This window comes from Tinamus guttatus, unplaced genomic scaffold (genome assembly GCF_059628265.1).
Source record: "Tinamus guttatus ecotype Peru unplaced genomic scaffold, ASM5962826v1 Tinamus_guttatus_pri_ptg000629l, whole genome shotgun sequence".
Classification (NCBI taxonomy): Eukaryota; Metazoa; Chordata; class Aves; order Tinamiformes; family Tinamidae; genus Tinamus; species Tinamus guttatus.
Window position 1 is genome coordinate 859,162 of NW_028289163.1, and position 19,308 is coordinate 878,469.

Consider the following 19,308-nt stretch of genomic DNA (forward strand, 5'->3'; position numbering starts at 1 on the left):
TAGATGACTACTACAAAGCATAAAGGCGAAATGAATGCTACACTAAAGAGAGTTGAACAGGATACATTCAGAATTCACAGTTGAGAAAATACTGTATTATGCAGCTGAAATCTAGTTTTATACATTAAAAAGCTTTAGGAAACTCCTGGGTAAAGTATTCTCTGTGAAAGTAAGGACATGCGATTAAAAAACAGAATTCGCACATTCATTGTGGATACTAAAGCAACAGATCTCCAGGAAATTCTGAAGATGTTCTGATTTTTAGGGAGGAGTTGAGGCTTTTTTTATACTTCAAACAATTCTGGCTATCACATAATTTTTGTTGTTGGATAAATTGTCCCCAGCAGTTAAATTGTTTTGTTTATGGTTTATGTTCCAGTCTGGTCGCATCCTGACATCAGATGAAAAGCCTTCTTCAGAGGTCCTTTCATCTCAGACACTTATGGATCATTTGAATGCTTTGTACTATTTTACAGTCACACCTCTGAAGTTAACATAAGAGTGACACAAATTTCCATTCATGTAAGTAATTTGTCATCTCTTCTGCAATTTACTAGTTCCCCAGCCTCTTATGAATGCAATCTGTTGGTTAGCAAGGTGTTTTAATTAAGAGTCTGGACTGTGAAACCTCATTAGTGATTTATAAGGAAGCTGTTATGTTTTGGTTGACCATCTTTAACCCCAAAGAGCAAGATCCAAAGACTTTCAAACTTTTTCATAAAATCCAAATGCCACTTCGGCTAAACTGGCAGACTATCAATGAAAATATGTCTAGATCTTTAATGAGTCCCTTTCTGAAATATTATATGCCCTCCAAGAAGAGCTTTTTATCTTCCCAGAGGGAAAAATTGAGGGAAAGTTCACATTCTTTAGCTATCTTTGCATAGATGTAAGAGGAAGGAATTCTCAGTGAGTCATAGCTTTCACTTTCCGTAAGGAAACATTTTTAAAATGTATAAAGACTACAAGAAGTACACTGGATAGCAGAGATTTTGAGGAAACAAGAGAGCAGTGGCTCTAATAAAAAGAAGGTAAGTTTCTATTAAGAGTCATTAGAACATGATGTCCTAGGAATCTGCAAAAGATGAAGCTCTTTTTTAATATATATAATCAGTTATGACAATTTGTAATAAAATAAACTTTCCCATTTTGGGACTTGATCTTGAGTCACATACTTTCAGCTTAGCTGACGTTAGCATCGTGTCGCGTCCCATGGACATTAGGCAGCACGAAACTTTGCAGTTCTGAGCCATTAGGGAAAGGTTGCCCTGGACATTGGAGGGCTCTGTTCTTCTGAAGCTAAAGACACCCTTCATTTAGCATTAATTCACATCTCTTGCTGGGGGGTTGTGGCACCTAGGGTGACCTGATTCCTTGTCTTTGCATACTTCCCATTTGTGCCAGCATTTCCAGTCATCTGGAGTGCAGCCAGCATAGGCCATTCTGGCTGCAGAGGGGATGCAAATCATGTCCTGATAATGGCAAATTACTGGGTGTAACTTGTCCTGACATCGCAGTTTAGTTTAGTTCTGTCTCTAAGAACCAATACTCAAATGCTATCTTAACATACGCATTCATATTCAATTTGACATGAAAATTGCTGCACATTCCTATGGCTTCCTGGGGTTTTAAGCATGAGTAATGGTGATTCCTCAGATGAAAGACTGCATGGAAATCAGATCCAGAATTAGAGGCAGTTAATAAATGTCCCAAAGTAATAGGATTGACTCAGCAAACTCTCTCATTAAAATGTGATTGCTTGTCACCTTAAAGAGGAACAAGCAGATAAAATTTTGATTAGGTTAAAAAAAAAATTACGTTCTTACATATGTTTGCATTAGCTGTGTTTATACAGACTTGAAAAAACATGAGTTAGCTTGAGCAGATCTAGAAAGTGTTGCATCTCTGATCAGAATTTCCTTGGCCTTTGCAATACTCATGGAAATTTGGTTCTTTTCTGAATTGCGTGGGATTGAAATGGTGCAGATGTATAAAAATTGGGAATATCTGTTATACATCTAGTCTTGTGGTCAGGCTGAGTCCTTGAAATGCAAATGCTTAGGAATTGAACTCAGTCCTGTTGAGGACATGATTGTTCACCTAAAGGAGTGAAGTCTTGAGTAAGGACATTGCGTCGCACATGCTCTTGTTAAGCTGTGTCCTGAAGACCAAAATGAAACATAAGTAGCCCATTGGCCTTAGGAGGCAATATAATTATTGCTGCAGTTCAGATGAATCATCACAGTATTCCAAAGAATTAGGAGAGTGCATAAGGTTGAAGATGAAAGATGTCTGTGGTGGAATGTAATAAGTGAGGGGAAAAACAGAGAAATACAAAATGATATTTTAAAATAAAATGTTTAACTAGCTTGGTAGATTTTGCATGCAAAAGTACTGATCATTAAATAATTCCATGCATAATCCATGTTTCAGAACCTCAGGCAGTCTGGATAGAGTATAAAAGCCTATACAACCCCAGACTCTTCCATCCACTTCTCTTGCCTTTTTTGCCCTGGTGAAAAGGTAAGTCTGAACCTACCATTGTCTTTTTAATGTTAAGTTTTTACTTTGATGACTACTTTTATTTTGTCCTTAGTTCTTGATAAATATTAGAGGGTTGCTAGCTTTTTCTCTTTTGGGGAAGAAAATTAGAAAGGTTTACTTCCTTCAAAAAGAAAGGAATAATTCATACAGGGCATGCTGATACAGGACTTGGAGCATCCAGGCAAGAACGACATTCCCGAAATAAGCAGCTTCATGATCCATTCTAGAGGCCAGTCAAAACTAGAAATAAAAGGGCCTGGATGGAAATATGAAGTCTCATTTTCAGAATCTGTAACTATTTTGAATTCCTGAATCTATCTAAACTTCTCTTTTCCATGGACAGGAAAATGTTTATTCCAGTAGACTCAATTTCATCAGACTCTAACTAGGGTAGAAACTTCTGATCTGGAAAAAAAAATCCTTTCCCCGCTCCAGATTTACCTGTTCAGTTCCATTTATAAGATGTCTGGGAGCAAAGAACTTCTCTTAAACATGATTTTTTACAAGGCTCCCAGTGCTCTTGGTTGAACAAAATTCCAGTGCTGGGATAAGGGGCAGTGCTGATAAAGAGAAAAGGAAACCAGATTGCTCTATGTTATTTTCAAACTACTGTGTTTTTTGTCTAATAAGTCATTACCACTCTCTATAGTTACTTTTCAAATATGTTACCTAGGCAGCTGACAGCTTTAACACAGATTCTATATTGCACGTGATTTCTTCCCTTTTTCAGCTTTACCTGCATCCCGCAGACATGTCCTGCTATGATGTGTGTCCTCCTGCCCCCTGCGGCCCGACGCCGCTGGCCAACAGCTGCAACGAGCCCTGTGTGAGGCAGTGCCAGGACTCGACCTACGTGATCCAGCCCTCTCCGGTGGCGGTGACCCTGCCCGGCCCCATCCTCAGCTCCTTCCCGCAGAACACGGCCGTGGGATCCTCCACCTCTGCGGCCGTTGGGAGCATCCTCAGCGCCGAGGGAGTTCCCATCAACTCCGGTAGCTCCTTGGGATTGGGGAGCTTGGGCTATTCGGGCTTAGGCAGTGGGTTCAGTCAGCCCATCCGTCGCTACAACGCCTACCGCAGTGGCTTCTATGGGCCATACTGAAGCTCTGGAGAAGATGCAAGAAGGAAGAACCAGAAATACTGAAGCAGGACCCGGATGCAGGATTGAGATCATGGCCGTGGTTTTTGGACATAGTGCTGGGTGCCCACAACTCCCCCTGCCATTAATGGAATTGTGAGAGCTTGGCATTGCCTAAAATCAGGCCTTTGTTTGTTTTACTCTTTTTATGCTTTATATTTCTAAAGAAATGTTTGCTTTTCTACTGCTGTTGCATGGACTTGGTTGCCAGAGCAGGCTGAAAAAAGAAGAGACCCAGGATGAAAAGGCGTATTAGTGCTTTTCTTATTGAAGCCTGGAAATATATCCCTTATACTTCACACTTTTTTATTCTACTTTTCATAATTAAAGTCATGTTGCATCATAATCTAAGTCTTCTGGTGTTTGTTCGGTCTGTAGTCCCAACTAGCAGCTTGCACTAGATAAAATTTCTTACTGTTTCAAGGTTTTCTTTTTTAAATGAAAGTTACTTTTCTTTTTATTTCACATTGATCACATATAAATAATCTGGCTCGCTGCCTCTATTCCAAGAGATCATTTCCACAAGACGTGCTCTTCCAGATCAAGAATTTGCTGCATAATACTGATTTAGAGGAACCCTCTTTACCTCCATGGTAAAAACCACACTAAACCAGTCCCTGCAGAAATACTCCACCAATCTGCATGCAGTAGTTAGTTACATTTATTTTTTCACAAAAGGAGGAATTGTAACATAAATTGTTTAAGATTATTAGACCACAGCAAGATGCAAAAACAAACCTCAAACTTTGACTATTTTTAAGTTCTTCTTAACAATATTTGAATAACATTCACAATGAACAATACTATCATGAGGTAGCAGCCCTGGAGACCATTTACAGCATATGGGATTTGGGGACGTCTGTCTTCAGGGACGTGTAGCTGGGAGGTTCAAGTCCCAGATTCTGCCTCTACCAGAGATCTTAGATGGGGCGTACGGGACATCTTATTCTGTGTCTGGGCTCAAGCAACAATGCAGCAAACAATACATGAGGGACTTGCAATACAAACAACAACATTATGCAGAGGTACCCAGCCTGAAGCTGAATAAAAGGATTATTTTGTATTTTCCAAGCAGAACTTGGGAAAAACAAACAAACAAACAGAAACTCCCAACTTCACTCCCCCAAAATCCCAACTTCATTCCCAAATCTTATATAAGCAATAAGAGAGTTTAAGTCTGTGTCACATATCTTAAATTTCTGCATAATATGATATCTGGCATGTTTAGAGCTTTAATAAAATTTTGTGATAAGCTTGGAAGTTCTCAGATCATGAGGAGCCTATGACCAAGCCAAACCAGATTCTGTTCCCAGGGGATCTTAACAAAGACGCTTATAATTTAGAGATGATTTACATGTCTCAGTAGTTAAAATGCAAGGAGAGAAAACACCTGAGTACTGATCTCAGTACCAAGGATGGTTTATGTTTTTTAGCCCTTTACTATTCATTCTGTAAGTCCTCCTTGGAGAAAAAGTTTGATTTCTATTGGTTGCACAATGCAGAAAACAGAGCAAAGTGGCAGAAAAGACGATACCAAGCGAAGAAATTAGAGCCAGTCTGAGAGAATCGTATATTCATAAAATTTGTGCCTCAGAAATTTCCACAGAAGTACAATATTTTGATATTATCCCCTTAGACTGGGCTTATATTCTTTTGTTTCTTCTTCCATGTCAAAAAAGCAATGTCTTAAAGGTTCTCTGATTATACCACAGCTTTTTGATTCCTCATTTTCTGCCCGTTCTCACTGTGCAGCTCCTTTTCTGAGCTGCATTTACATTGTGCTTGTGTTTCTGGTCATTTTCTGGAAAACTCCCTGTCTCTCCTCTTCCCTAAGGGCCCAAATCCCCAAACGAGGTGTGCGTCTGTGTTGACACCCAGCTCATTAAAAGCTGAAATACTATATGATTTGCAAGCTGTATTTACCTTGGAGAGAAGGGCTGGTGCAAGGGACTGCATTATGTAAACTCTGCTTAATCCCCTTTAATGACACCAGACAGGCCCCAAAGGGTTTTGAAGGCAGAATAAATTATTCTGAATTAATCATCCAATGTTACCAGAAATTAACTTGGGCCAGAATAGTTTAAGATGAAAGAAACTTGTGGTCAGATATACATGCCTCAAGATAAGGAAGTAAAACAGTATTAAACACAAATATTGAGGTAAAAATACATGTAATCAGAACTGGCTCATAAATAACTTCATGCACAAAGAACGTCCCAAGCTGTTGGGCAACTTGGGATGCAGTATAAAAACCTGAGCAACTCAAGGCTCTTCCATCCATTTCTCTTGCCTTCTTGCCTTGGTGAATAAGGTAAGTCTGTATCCATCTATTCTCTTTCTACAATGCAAATTTATACCTTGATAATTTCTAGTTTTATAACTTTTGCTCTATCATATTGTAGCATATTTATCTTTTTGCTCTGAGTGAGGTAATTGGGAAGAGTTTTTACACAAAAGGGAAAGTTCTGCCCCAGTGGGAAGTTATGAAATGTGCTGAGCGGGGGGGTTCAGAGACAAGCTAGCCAGAGAGGTTCTTCTAATCACCTTTGTGACCCAAACAAGTCAGCAGGTCTTAGAGCTGAACAAAAGAAATCAGCAGGGAGGTCTTGGGTCCATCCAGAATGTGGAAAAACCATCTAAGCTAGAAGTTCACCAGAACAAGTGTCCTCATATGCTGACCAATACTGGCTCTTAATTCTTTGCCATCGTAGGTCACTAGAAGTCCAAATTTGAAAGCAATTCTCACTCCATACATGTCTTGGAGACTTAGTTCATGGTTCATATTCAGGCAAGGAGAGACCTTTAGTACAAACAATTCTGGACCGATTTCCACTGCAGCTTCTGAGACCTGCTGAAAATGCCAGTATTAATAACAAGCCACAGGAAACAGAAGTGTCCCTGAGCTCAGATACCTGCTCTTCCATTTCTTATTAAAGATACTTTGAATGCCTCAACTTTTATTTTTCATTTCCCTTGGGAGATCAGACTGAGATAGAACTTGTGTGAGAGGACCTGATAGGAAGGGAGTGGGAAAGGCTGTGTCAATGCTAGGTGGGATGTTTGTCATCGTGCGCTGTTGAGTGAACAGGTGAGCTTGCTTCAGGAATAATAAGCCAGGTCTTACCCATTCCAGCTGAGCACTATCATCCGAAGGCTGCAGAGTCCACCTTCATTTCTCTAGGAGACAGAGCTCTAATAATTTTCCTGCGCTCCACCACAACCGCAAGGGCAGTGCTGAAAGTGCCCTTTCCCAGAGTAGCGTTATGGCCATGTGGTTAGGGCACCCTCTGCAAAGTGAGAGAAGAGGTTTTCAGCACCAGCACATTCCCCAGTTCCTGCGTGAGTTCCCTAACCACGGAGGCCTCAGGGTAAGTTACCGCCTGCAATTCACCAGCTCTACGTCCCCTAACAGTCACCAGACTGGATGAAAATGCAAATTCAACCCTGTTTTCAAACTACTTGCTCTGAATCTGGAGCTAAAATATCCTGCTTCCCACGTAATCTCTTGTTTGTTTGCTACATAGTCCCCATATCATAGTATTTCAGCTGTATAAATAGAGCTTAAATACAATTCCCATATTGCATTTGCTTCTTTTTCTGTGTTTCAGATTTACCTCCATCCCAGAGAGATGTCCTGCTATGATGTGTGTCCTCCCGCCCCCTGCGGCCCAACGCCGCTGGCCAACAGCTGCAACGAGCCCTGCGTGCGGCAGTGCCAGGACTCAACCGTGGTCATCCAGCCCTCTCCCGTGGTGGTCACCCTGCCCGGCCCCATCCTCAGCTCCTTCCCACAGAACACCACTGTGGGATCCTCAGCATCCGCAGCCGTTGGGAGCGCTCTCAGTACTGGGGGGGTCCCCATCTCCTCTGGTAGCTCCTCAGGATTGGGGAGCTTGGGCTATTCAGGTTTAGGCAGTGGGTACAGCCGGCCCTACCGTCGCTACAACACCTACCGCAGTGGCCTCTATGGGCCATGCTGAAGTTCTGAAGACGATGTGAGAAGGAAGGACCAGAAATACTGAAGCAGGACCCAAGAAACAGGACGGAGCTCATGGCCATGGTTTTTGGACATGCTGTTGGAGCCCACATCTCCACTGGCACTTAATGGAACTGTGGGAGCTTGGCATTGCTTAAAATCAGGCCTCTGCTTGTCTTCTGTAACACTTTACCTTATATTTCTGATCACGTTTCGTTTGCTTATACTTTGTTGTATTTTACAATGACTTGGCAAAACATGGAAATCTTGGCAGTTGTTCTGCACAGCTGACCTGATACAGTCCACTTAGACAAAGAAAAGGAAGATTACATTTTGTTGAGTGTCATTGTGGAAGGGATGGTTGGATACTGCCCTTACTGCACCCAGGCAATATATGCTCTATTCCTTCCGTTTCTCAGTCTCATTAAATTTGTGCTGCATCATACTCTGAGTCTCTTTGTATTGTTTTCTACTCCCAGCCCCTCTTCCAGCTTGCCTGCCTTGGAGCAGGTCTTGCTGCAAGTCTTCAGTGTCCAAAATACAGTATAAAGATGTTCAAGACAATTGCCAAAGGAGAGTAGACACATCTCTGGTCTGTGTTGACAGAGATGGCTTTGATAAGGAACAAGAACGGTGGAATAAACTCATTTGAGAAAGGGAACAAGCTGTCTCTTTGAAGCAGAATAGGCTAATTTGAGGGAAAAGCTTGTAGGGAGGAACTCCTAATCCCTCTGTAGACTCATGGAAAAGACTATGAAGTAGATGGGGCAGGAGATATGTCAGGAAAATCTAGATGGGCATGAGGAACACTAGCAATTATGGGGATGAACCACTTTCTGAAGTGTTACATCTAGGTTTGACCTCAGTTTGCTGTATAATACGGTACAAAAGGGGATGAAGAGAGGAGGAAGAGAAGACTGAATGGTGTTATTGCCACCAACTCAGCCACTGACATTTGCTGAACTAGAAAGCAGATCTGAGAGAAAGGTATTAAAAGACTTAAAGTTCTGACCCTTTCCCACAGTTTCCTTATAAACTGTCTCCTATCTGCTGTGCCTAAGAAATCTGAACGTTTGGGGCTCTTGCTTTCTTCTAGTTTTGTTGTTTGTGTTGGATTAAATGTTGTTTTTCCATAGACTGGAAGCCTTGGGCCCTGTAGGGAAAAAGGTTGAAACAGGGGATGACTCCGTGTCCCATCTGCCCATGCAGCTCCCAGCCTATCTGTGATGCTCCTTGCTTGGAGCTGGTGTCTGTACAGACTGATGTTGAACTGTAATTAAGCCTGAGAAAAGATGTTGACACAGTTATATTGACTACGGTCATTAGCAAGGCTAAATTAAAGGCAGCACATTGGTTCCACAAAATAATTCATATTTTCAAGGAGACAGATTTATTAATAAACAACAGAACAGACTGGAAACCTCACAATTTGATATTATAATGCAGCAGAAGGCTAGCCAGAATTAAATGTTTGGCCGTCTCGACTGCAGAGAACTCATCCTTCCTTTGCAGCTCTAGGAAAGCAGCTGTCTCCTATGGATGCCAGCCTATATACCGACCTATAGATATCAAATCTAGTAGCGCTGAGTCAAAATTTCGCAGTTTTGGAGGGGCTGGAAGCTCACACAGCCCTTGGTGCGGGGACTAAGGTCTCTGAGAGGGATGAGAGGTGAGACGGGGATGGGGGCAGGGGCTAGTGAAAAGTTTCTTATCCCCTTAGTGAAAAGTTTCTCTGTTTCGCTTTGCAGCAAAACTTCGCTAATTTGTTGCTAAAAAGTATCAGAGTTACAACATTGCAATCCTTGCCCTTCCTTTACTCTCTGGAGAGTCCCACCGAGTGCAGGCCTGCAAAAACACAGGCTCTTCGGCAGCCTGCTGGCGATAACATGGAATAATGCAGAATAAAACAGGTTTCTGCATTATAAGGAACAATGAGGAGCAGCAAACACCTGCTCCAAGCAAAAGAGTGGCCAGTATTTTCCTAAGTTTCTCCACTCATGGCTGATACCTGCTGCTGATTGCCTGGAAGGAGCCAAATTCCATGCAAGGAAGCAAGAGAACATCCATTGGCTGTGCTAGACACTGAGGTTTTGGTGTCACCACCACCAACACGATGTGTTTTGAGAGGAAATTTTGCTTGAAGTCAGACTGTGCTGTGTGTACAGGAATAAGAGAAGAGGGAGGGACGCTCCAAAGAGTCCAAGCTTTTTGGCATTCTCAGGCTGTCTGAAGGATCTGGGACATGCTTGCACATCAACATGCTAGTTCCTGAATTAATTCCTTTTTGCTAATGGCAACGCTCCCACTAGTGAATTTTTCTTTTGTTTACTGTTTGTGTTTATTACCTGGACTCCTCCTGGCATTATACGAGAACCGCAAGCCGCAGGGTCGCTTTCATCCTTATGGTTTGCATGCTTCAAATATGCCTGGCTCCATTACGCCGACTCCACCTTCCCAAGCTGTGGATGAGACAAAACACGATTTGGTTAGGAATTTTGTTGGCTCTTCAAGATTTTTGCCTCTCTGGCCTTTGAGATTACCCCCGACTGACACAGTGGGAGCTTTTAATTTAAGTCGTGAGTGTGCAGTTTCTTCCCTGATAAATGCAAAATTTAGGTTTGCTCTTCTTTTTAACATGCCAAAGAGCAAAGTCCTAAAGCTTTCAGCTCCTGGGTGAGGAGATCAAGCAGGCTAATATGAGGCTTGGTCACCTTCAGGAGAGGACTTGTGAATCTTTTATCTATCTAATCCTATCGTTTGATGAGTTCATTTTAAAAGTATGTACTTCTGCTGTGGTCAGTACATTGCTACAGAGGGATATATTTTTGCATTTTGCTACTAGGGAGAGGTTTTGTGTGGATAAAAGCACTGAGAAATGACTGGTAAACCTGAAGGGCTGAGGGCTTCACCCATAATGTTGCTGATTGTGGCAGTATCTGTGTTATCATCACGTATATAACAGCAGGCAGTAGCTGATAGCCAGAACATGATTTTTAAACATTTGATTTTGTGGGCACAAATACCTATGTTTTAAAGGGGGGAAAAATAAAAATAAAATAAATAAATAAAGAAGAAGAAGAAGAAAAAGTCAGTTTCTGAAGCCATATAATGCAATGTAGCTTCTGCAATGCAATTAGTCATCCTGCTCACAGATTTTGGAAGTGTATTATTATCCAGATGATATTCAAGTATTGTCACATACTTCTTTTTTTTTTTTTTGATAATGCAAAATTTGCATGTCTGAGCCACTAAAGAAAATGTGCTGTGAACTCTGAAGGTCTTTGTTCTTCAAAAGTGTACAATCAACATTTATTTCCCAGGAGATCTTCATGAATATACTCACAATTTAAAGACAATTTACATGTCTCTAGAAAACTCATTAAAACATTAGCAGAAGAGAGACTGGAATACTAATCCCTGCCCTAAAGTCTGCTTATGCATTGCATTCAGCTACTTTTTAATCTAGAAATTGTCTTTGAAAAAGAAATTGAAATGTTGCACATTGCAATGCTCTTTATGACCATGCAAAATGAAGATAAAATTATCTGCTTTCAAGAGAAAAAAAAGTTGATGAACATTATGCATACTTGGCACTTCTATAGGTAGCTACCATTAATTTGGAGTAAAATTTTGTATAATAATGTAAGACACAGTAGGGCAGCAGAATGGCAAAAGAGCAGATGTAAAATTATCTGGCAATTTAATGATGTCTTAGGCAAGCTTGGGCAGAACTTGATGTGCTGATGTCTCTGAGTTGTCTAAAATCTACCTGCAGCCTCAATCTGACCTTAATTATTTTCCTGGAGTTAGATGAAGGGATAAAGCTAAGGCTGCATAGTCCTTAGATTAAGGACCTGAAAAAACACAGTCTCTAAATTGAAGGCCTGTATCTCAAAGTCCTTCCTGGACGTTGACTATTAAACCATTAGGTTGGGCCCCTGATGCTCTTTGGTCCTGTCTCCCAAGTCAAGGAAGTAAAACGATTGACTCCCTTTGGTAACTGGCTTCCCAGAAGGGACCTTGGAGAGCAAATCGGTGTGATTGACTCTGGAAGCGCTGCTGGAGTCAACCTGACTTTTTGTATTTCTACAACAGTCTGGCTATTCGAAAGAATTTTGATGTATCGATCAAAAATACCAACTTCTAGCCTTTTCAGAGCTCTGCTTCTCAACCACTTGCACTCTTCAAAGGGGGAGCGGGAAGTCACAGGGGAGTATTTAAATCATATACTTCTCAATATATATATTCATCTTTGTTGAATGACACACACTGCACTTTCCTTAGGATTCAAAGCAATTTCTTTAGCAACTCAGCTGACCAGGAATTAACCGGGCTCATAAGATTTTAAGATAAAAGAAACTTCTGTGGTGGAAGGCACATATTACAGCAAGGAAATTTAAATGTGGTAATAAACACAAACAGTGAGGAAAAAGCAGCTCAACAGCTGGGGATAATTTACATGCAAGAACCTTTAAAAAGTAAACAGCTCCTGCACAAAGTACGTCTCAGGTCCTCAGGCACTCTAGGGCACAGTATAAAAGCCAGCGTGGTGCAAGAAGCTCCTATCCACTTCTGCTTTCTCCTCCTTGGTGGACGGGGTAAGTCTGATCTACTCGCTGTCTTTCTATGTCCTGACTTGTTGCATTCTCTATACTTTATTTTTACATGATTTTTTTTTTGCTATAGCAATAGTTCTTTGTTATAGCAATACCTTATGCTCTTTATTGGGGTATAGAAAGACTTGCAAGATCTTTGCATAAAGCAGCCGGTCTTTGAAGGGTAGCGAGCATTGACTGCAAGACTACTTAAACAGTTTTTAGATGGGTCACTCGGTTTGTATAGAGAGGATGGAAGCTATTTGCTAATCAAATAACTTCAGAAAAGGTTGGCTTCAGAGACGGGCAGAAAGCAGCTTTCTGCGCAAGACTGATAGAAGAGGAAATGAGGCTGAAGAATATGGGGAGATCGTGTAAGAGCTGGGCAGAATTTTTGGTGCTCCAGAGACCAGCAACAGGGAGGACAACAGCTTCAAGTTATGCTCCTTATTTCTACGCACTCAGGGTTTTCCCTCACTCTGCAATCAGCACTCAGTTTCTCCTATTCCCCACCGCACAGTGATATGACATAACTGCAACTTTTTTTGTGCATTTACCCCCCTGCCTTTCAGATTTACCTCCAGCCCACAGACATGTCCTGCTATGATGTGTGTCCTCCCACCCAATGTGGCCCAACGCCGCTGGCCAACAGCTGCAACGAGCCCTGCGTGCGGCAGTGCCAGGACTCGACCTACGTCATCCAGCCCTCTCCAGTGGTGGTGACCCTGCCCGGCCCCATCCTCAGCTCCTTCCCGCAGAACACGGCCGTGGGATCCTCAGCATCCGCTGCTGTGGGGGATGCCCTCAGCGCTGGGGGGGTCCCCATCTCCTCCGGCAGCTCCTCAGGGCTCGGCGGCCTCCACGGGCGGCCGTTCCGCCGCTACAATCGCCGCGGGAGCTGCGGGCCCTGCTAGAGCCACCCGCGAAGCCATGAGCAGAAGCTTGGAAGCACAGCACGGATGCAGGACTGAGGTCACAGCCCAGGCTTGCTGACCACCCTCGGCTTTTTCCTAAGCTCAAGGAGCTGCAGGAGCTTGGCATAATTTTTAAGATTAGGCCTATATATGTCTTAATTTTAGTATTTCTGGTTTAACACCTTTCTCTTGATTGATGTAGTAAGAAATTTGACTTGCTGTAAGCTATCATCTTGAAATAGAGGATCAGTTTCATTAACCTTGAATCTTATTGCTTCCTGTGCTGTACATTTTTTTTTTATTCTACTTTGCACTCTCATTAAAATCACAATGCATCATAGCAGGAGGCTTCTGGTGCTTTTCCTCTCCCTCCCTTTCCTCAGGGGAAGATTTGCTGCAGTGCAAGTTCAGTGCCAGGCAGATCCCTGTTGAAATTACACTACAGCAGGAGGTAATTCCAACTGTGCAGTAGCAGCAAGCAATACCACATCTCCTCCTTCCTTAAGCTGTATTTTCCCCTAGCTATATCCCCAGTACAGCACAAAACAATCATTCCTGACTGAGTGGGGAAGAGAGGTTTCAAAAATACCCTGGTTATATACTAAGAACAAACAAAAACCTCCAAGAAATCTCAAATTTTGTTTTGCTCGGCCACTTTGACTGGAAGGAGCATTTGCTAACAAAGATGGGTAAATAGAAAAAACAAAGAAGCAAATAAGAAAAATACCATTTAAGATTAACAAAGCAGAGGAAAAAAGAGCATGCAAGAACCTTCCTTCCCTTGCTTATCACCCTGTGAATGTTCCAATTACACGGTAATTGGCTGCTAAATTACCAGGTGATTTTGAGGCCTTTGAGGTGTCACCAGAAATCCTCAGAGCAATAACAATTACCTAGAGCAGCTGACACACAGGGAGGATAATGATTTTTAAATTGCTCAACAAACATACTTTCCCACAATGTTATTGATGCCTTAAGGATCCCAATTAAACTGTCGTTACACATTTGGGGAAAAAAGAGATTGAACAGGGCTCATTGCCCAACACGTTAACATGGCCTAACATGGAGCTTTGCTCTAAGAGGAGGCCGAGGACAAATGAAAACCAGAGAGGCTCAACATGCCATGAAGTCAATCTTTAATTGAAGGAGGGCTGGAGCAGGCATTGGTGGAAAGCAAAGACAAGACAAAGCAGAAGCGTGCTGTGATGGCCATAACAGTCTTTTTGAGGACATAGGGGACAGACGGTGACTGGAATGGTGGGTGACACCAAGGCCGTGTGGCCAGGGAATGAGGGAGCCAAGGGAAGTCAGGGACAGGCAGTCCCCTCCTGCACCCATGCTGGGGACGGGAGGGGATGGGTGCTGCAGCCCCCAGACAGCTCCTGCTCCATGTCTCCATGCCGTGGTCCTCGCTTCCAGGCTGGTGCTGGCTCCACACATGGTCCTGGGGGCTCTAGAAAGCCGCACAGCTGCCACGGTGGGAGCTGCCCCAACTTTGGTTGTAGGGACAGTAATAGCCTGTGCCACAGGAGGAGAAGGCAGAGCTGTATGACCTCCTGCCACTGGCCAAGCCCAGCGAGTCCCCAGAGCCCCCATAGCCTGGGAAGCTCCCACAGCCCCAGGAGCCCCCCAAGCCCAGGGAGCCCCCATAGCCTTGGGAGCCCCCCAAGCCCAGGGAGCCTCCATAGCCAGGGAAGCTCCCATAACCCCAGGTGCCCCTGGAGTCCCCCAAGCCCAGGGAGCTCCCAGAGCTCAGGGAGCCCCCAGAGCTCCACAATCCCCCCAAGCCCAGGGAGCCCCCAGAGCCAAAAGAACTTCCATAACCCAGGGAACGCCCTGAGCCCCACGAGCTCAAGGGGGTCCCTAGAACAGACGGGCCCGAGGACCCCACAATGCTGTCCTGAGGAAAGGAGCTCAACACAGGGCCCGGCAACGTCACTGCCACCGGTGGTGGGAAGATGATGGCTCTGGAGTCAGGGCACTGCTGCACACAGGGCTCGTTGTAGCTCTCAGCAATGGGCTGAGGGCAGCTCACACCGCAGGTCTCCACGGAGCGGGACATCTTCCTTGCGATCACAGGGAGCCTGCAACACACTGCAGGGAGCAGGTTTCATTTCCCCCTGACCTCCCTTCTTACTCTAAAGTAAGTTCAGGTGAGAGAAAAAGTTCTGGCACTCCAGGAACTATCACACTGAATTAGATACCTATGTCCAGGCACATACAAGATTCCCTCAACTCCATTTACTGTAAGAGCAAATAAGGTGCTTGTTTCTATACATAAGACCTATTACACAAAGCAAGGTATTCCCCCTGCATCACTGCTGCAGTTCAGAGCACAATGAGTCTCGTTTAAGACTAACTTAAACCAAGTGATGTTTTCCAGTGTTTTGACCCTTCTACCTTTACTTGCTGTAAAATACAGCAAGTTATTTCTACAGCTCCTCCAGTCAGACTCAGCTTCAAGAAAAGGTAAGATAAATGCTACAAAGAGGCTTCTTTTTCTTCTGCTCTAGAACATCTTCCAAATCCAAGAGACACATTCTATCCTTATTAACATATAATGTAACAAAAACAACACCAAGAAGCCTAGGAAAAAGACATCAATTGAGTCAAAGCAGCCTTACCTCACTGACCACAAGGAATAAGTCTGGAAATGTAGATAGAAAGGCTCTGAAGGAAGCTTTTATATGATTCTCAGATTGCTGAACCACCCCTAGTGCCTCAGGTGCTCCATAGTACCCAAACAACCTCAATCTTGAGAGATTTAATCTCACTTACTTTGCACTGCCACTCCCCAGCTTTAAACACAGGTGTGATACTATTATCAATAGTAACTCATGGTCCTCAGCCTGGTGACGGAGGGGATCTTTCAGGCAGGTGTGGGCTATCAGCAGAACAGCGTGACCATCAGGGCCGCCTGCTATTTAATTATACCTTAGCTTTTAAGGAAATAAAACTTGACTGTTATAGTGCTACTGTCCTCACTGTGTAAAAAATAAACCAGAGGTATCATAACAAACCATCAGTGAACTTTTGCTATGCAAACTCAACTCAATTTCCTGGGAGTAACCAAAGAAAACCTAATTTCCAAACAAGAGCCAGGCTCAAGTTTATGATTGCTGGGACTAGGTCCCTGAATTCCAGGAAACTGCCCCAATAGCAATTGAATATCCATCATATAATCTCCCTAAATATATTTCTACATAACGAAACAAAGAAGTCAACCTCATGAATGAAGCTCATATCATTGCAAATGCTGAAGTAGTAAGTCACAGCCTGATCTGGATAACAAAAGGAGTGACATTGGTCTGCATATTTTAAACAATACTGTTTCATAATCTCCATTTAATATGATAATAGCAGAAACTGCAAGCATTAAGAATGAATGAGTGTTTGTGAAGCAGCTTAAGTCATTATCTTCCAGGTGCCTCTCATTATTATCAGCAAATCCTGATGACACTTCAAAAATACAATTCTCTTACAATTTAGAGACAATTTAAAGCCTATCTTTTGCAATATCATTAAATTATCAAACAACAGTTTTGCAAATAATTGAATGATGCTGCAGAATTATCTCATTAAATATACACATCTTTTAATACTCTTTTATATATTGCCTCTTTTTTCAGTGCTTCTGGAGAATAAGATCTTTCTTTTCAGCATCCAGAAGCTGGGTTGTCACTAATATTTCTAGTAGTAATTGGAAGCATTAATAAAACTTTGTTTGTTTGTTTGCAATTTATTATCTCTTCCTTTATCATTTAACAAGTACATTAAATCAGACAGGTCTCCTTGTCTGGATGAAATTAAAAGTCTAAAACATGAACTAAAAGCTTTGCCAGGATTTACTGTCTCCTTGCCATTACTAGCTACATAGAGGTCCCACCAGAAGTGACCCTATAACACGTCAACCCTGCTATATAACAACATTTATAGATCCATAATCAAGTACAAGGATGGCTATGTGTCCTCTGGGAGCTGAAGTTCTGGTTCACATTGGGTGACCTTCACCTAGTTCCTGCGTGTGGCTCCCTAAGGCCTCTGAACCATGGCAGCACTTCCCAACCATTAAAATGGGATAAGCACTTTGCTCTTTGGCAAAGTTCCCTGAAATCCCCCGCAGTGGCGATGATTGCAGGACATGTCGCATCACACCCATGTTAACGCTTGGGAGGTACGGTGCTGAGGTGGCAGCATTAGAGCTTCCGATATCACGTTTATTTTGCAGCAAATAAGGGCTAGAGGTACAAAGGGCAACACAAAAACAATGGTCAGAGAAACATATAAAAGCCTCCAACACCCAGAGCCCTTCCATCCACTTCTCTTGCCTTTGTCTCCTGGTGAACAAGGTAAGTGCAGCTTCACTCTAGCAAGACACTATGTCTTTCTATTGCTGTTAGAGTTTATTTTATCAATGTGCTTATCATATAGATGATTTATTGTTTCCTCTTAAAATTGGTCTTATTTAGGCCAGTCTGGCACTTTCTAGTTTCTCCAATATTGAATTTGCAATTTCAGAACAAATTTCTGACCAAGGGGATCACAATATACACATGCTCTGAGATATATTTACTGGTGCAGAGATGTTGCTCTTGATTTGAACTTTATTTGAATTTGCTGTTTGTTTTTTATTCCTCCCAATTCCCCTGCTAATCCCAGCTTGGTTCATCTTGCCCTAACTGACCTTTATTTACATCAAACCTGCTCCCTGCAGTGTGCTGCAGGCTCCCTGTGATCGCAAGGAAGATGTCCCGCTCCGTGGAGACCTGCGGTGTGAGCTGCCCTCAGCCCATTGCTGAGAGCTACAACGAGCCCTGTGTGCAGCAGTGCCCTGACTCCAGAGCCGTCATCTTCCCACCACCGGTGGCAGTGACGTTGCCGGGCCCTGTGTTGAGCTCCTTTCCTCAGGACAGCATTGTGGGGTCCTCGGGCCCGTCTGTTCTAGGGACCCCCTTGAGCTCATGGGGCTCAGGACGTTCCCTGGGTTCTGGAAGTTCTTTTGGCTTTGGGGGCTCCCTGGGCTTGGGGGGATTGTGGAGCTCTGGGGGCTCCCTGAGCTCTGGGAGCTCCCTGGGCTTGGGGGGCTCCAGGGGCTCCTGGGGTTATGGGAGCTTCCCAGGCTATGGAGGCTCCCTGGGCTTGGGGGGCTCCCAAGGCTATGGGGGCTCCTGGGGCTGTGGGAGCTTCCCAGGCTATGGGGGCTCCTTGGGCTTGGGGGGCTCCTGGGGTTATGGGAGCTTCCCAGGCTATGGGGGCTCCTGGGGCTCCGGGGACTCGCTGGGCTTGGCCAGTGGCAGGAGGTCATACGGCTCCAGCTTCTCCTCCTGTGGCACAGGCTATCACCGTCCCTCCAACCAGACTTGGGGCAGCTCCTGCCGTGGCAGCTGTGGGGCTTTCTAGAGCCCCCAGGACCATGTGTGGAGCCAGCACCAGCCTGGAAGCGAGGACCACGGCATGGAGACATGGAGCAGGAGCTGTCTGGGGGCTGCAGCACCCATCCCCTTCCGTCCCCAGCATGGGCGCAGGAGGGGACTGCCTGTCCCTGACTTCCCTTGGCTCCCTCATTCCCTGGCCACACGGCCTTGGTGTCACCCATCATTCCAGTCACCGTCTGTCCCCTGTGTCCTCAACAGGACTGTTATGGCCATCACAGCACGCTTCTGCTTTGTCTTGTCTTTGCTTTCCACCAATGCCTGCTCCAGCCCTCCTTCATATTAAAGATTGACTTCATGGCATGTTGAGCCTCTCTGGTTTTCATTTGTCCTTAGCCTTAGGAGTCCAGAATTTCAGTTTTAGGTGGGCTATTAAATTTGTTTTTACACAAATCAATAGGACAACAGGAGCCAGGGGAAAACCTGCACTGAGGATGGCAGAAGGGTTTGCACAAACTTATGAGCTGCCAGTGTCAGGTCCAAGGGGAATGGAAACCTGATCCTGGGAGCTGAGCTTCTATTCCCATAAGACTGTTAGCAAAGTCAACATAAGGGGGAAAAAAAATCCAGAAATCTGATTTAATGCAGCAGAATTTTAATGACAATTAGAGGAAAGCAGCACAGACTGAGCTGTCAGCACAGCCATGTTTCCACCTTGGACAACAATTAACTGCGCACACCACGGTGAGGCTGGGGATGCTCCAGATGC

General features: G+C 43.8%; 5 protein-coding genes across 5 annotated transcripts; 4 read left to right on the top strand and 1 right to left on the bottom strand.

Moving 5' to 3' along the window:
- The first annotated feature begins 3,295 nt into the window (after nucleotides 1-3,295).
- Nucleotides 3,296-3,646, top strand: LOC104578945 (uncharacterized). The gene has a single exon (XM_010226525.2). It carries the CDS (start codon nucleotides 3,296-3,298, stop codon nucleotides 3,644-3,646), a length of 351 nt encoding a protein of 116 aa, XP_010224827.1.
- Nucleotides 3,647-6,930: 3,284 nt separating this feature from the next.
- Nucleotides 6,931-7,978, top strand: LOC104578946 (feather keratin 1). The gene is made up of 2 exons (XM_010226526.2): nucleotides 6,931-7,050; nucleotides 7,291-7,978. Exons 1-2 carry the CDS (start codon nucleotides 6,946-6,948, stop codon nucleotides 7,660-7,662), a joined length of 477 nt encoding a protein of 158 aa, XP_010224828.2. The 5' UTR covers nucleotides 6,931-6,945; the 3' UTR covers nucleotides 7,663-7,978.
- Nucleotides 7,979-12,846: 4,868 nt separating this feature from the next.
- Nucleotides 12,847-13,167, top strand: LOC104578947 (feather keratin B-4). Its single transcript, XM_010226527.2, has one exon. It carries the CDS (start codon nucleotides 12,847-12,849, stop codon nucleotides 13,165-13,167), a length of 321 nt encoding a protein of 106 aa, XP_010224829.2.
- A 1,453-nt stretch (nucleotides 13,168-14,620) lies between these two features.
- Nucleotides 14,621-15,229, bottom strand: LOC104578948 (uncharacterized). Its single transcript, XM_010226528.2, has one exon. It carries the CDS (start codon nucleotides 15,227-15,229, stop codon nucleotides 14,621-14,623), a length of 609 nt encoding a protein of 202 aa, XP_010224830.2.
- A 2,684-nt stretch (nucleotides 15,230-17,913) lies between these two features.
- LOC148592223 (uncharacterized) lies at nucleotides 17,914-18,567 on the top strand. The gene has a single exon (XM_088535339.1). It carries the CDS (start codon nucleotides 17,914-17,916, stop codon nucleotides 18,565-18,567), a length of 654 nt encoding a protein of 217 aa, XP_088391465.1.
- Nucleotides 18,568-19,308: the final 741 nt, after the last annotated feature.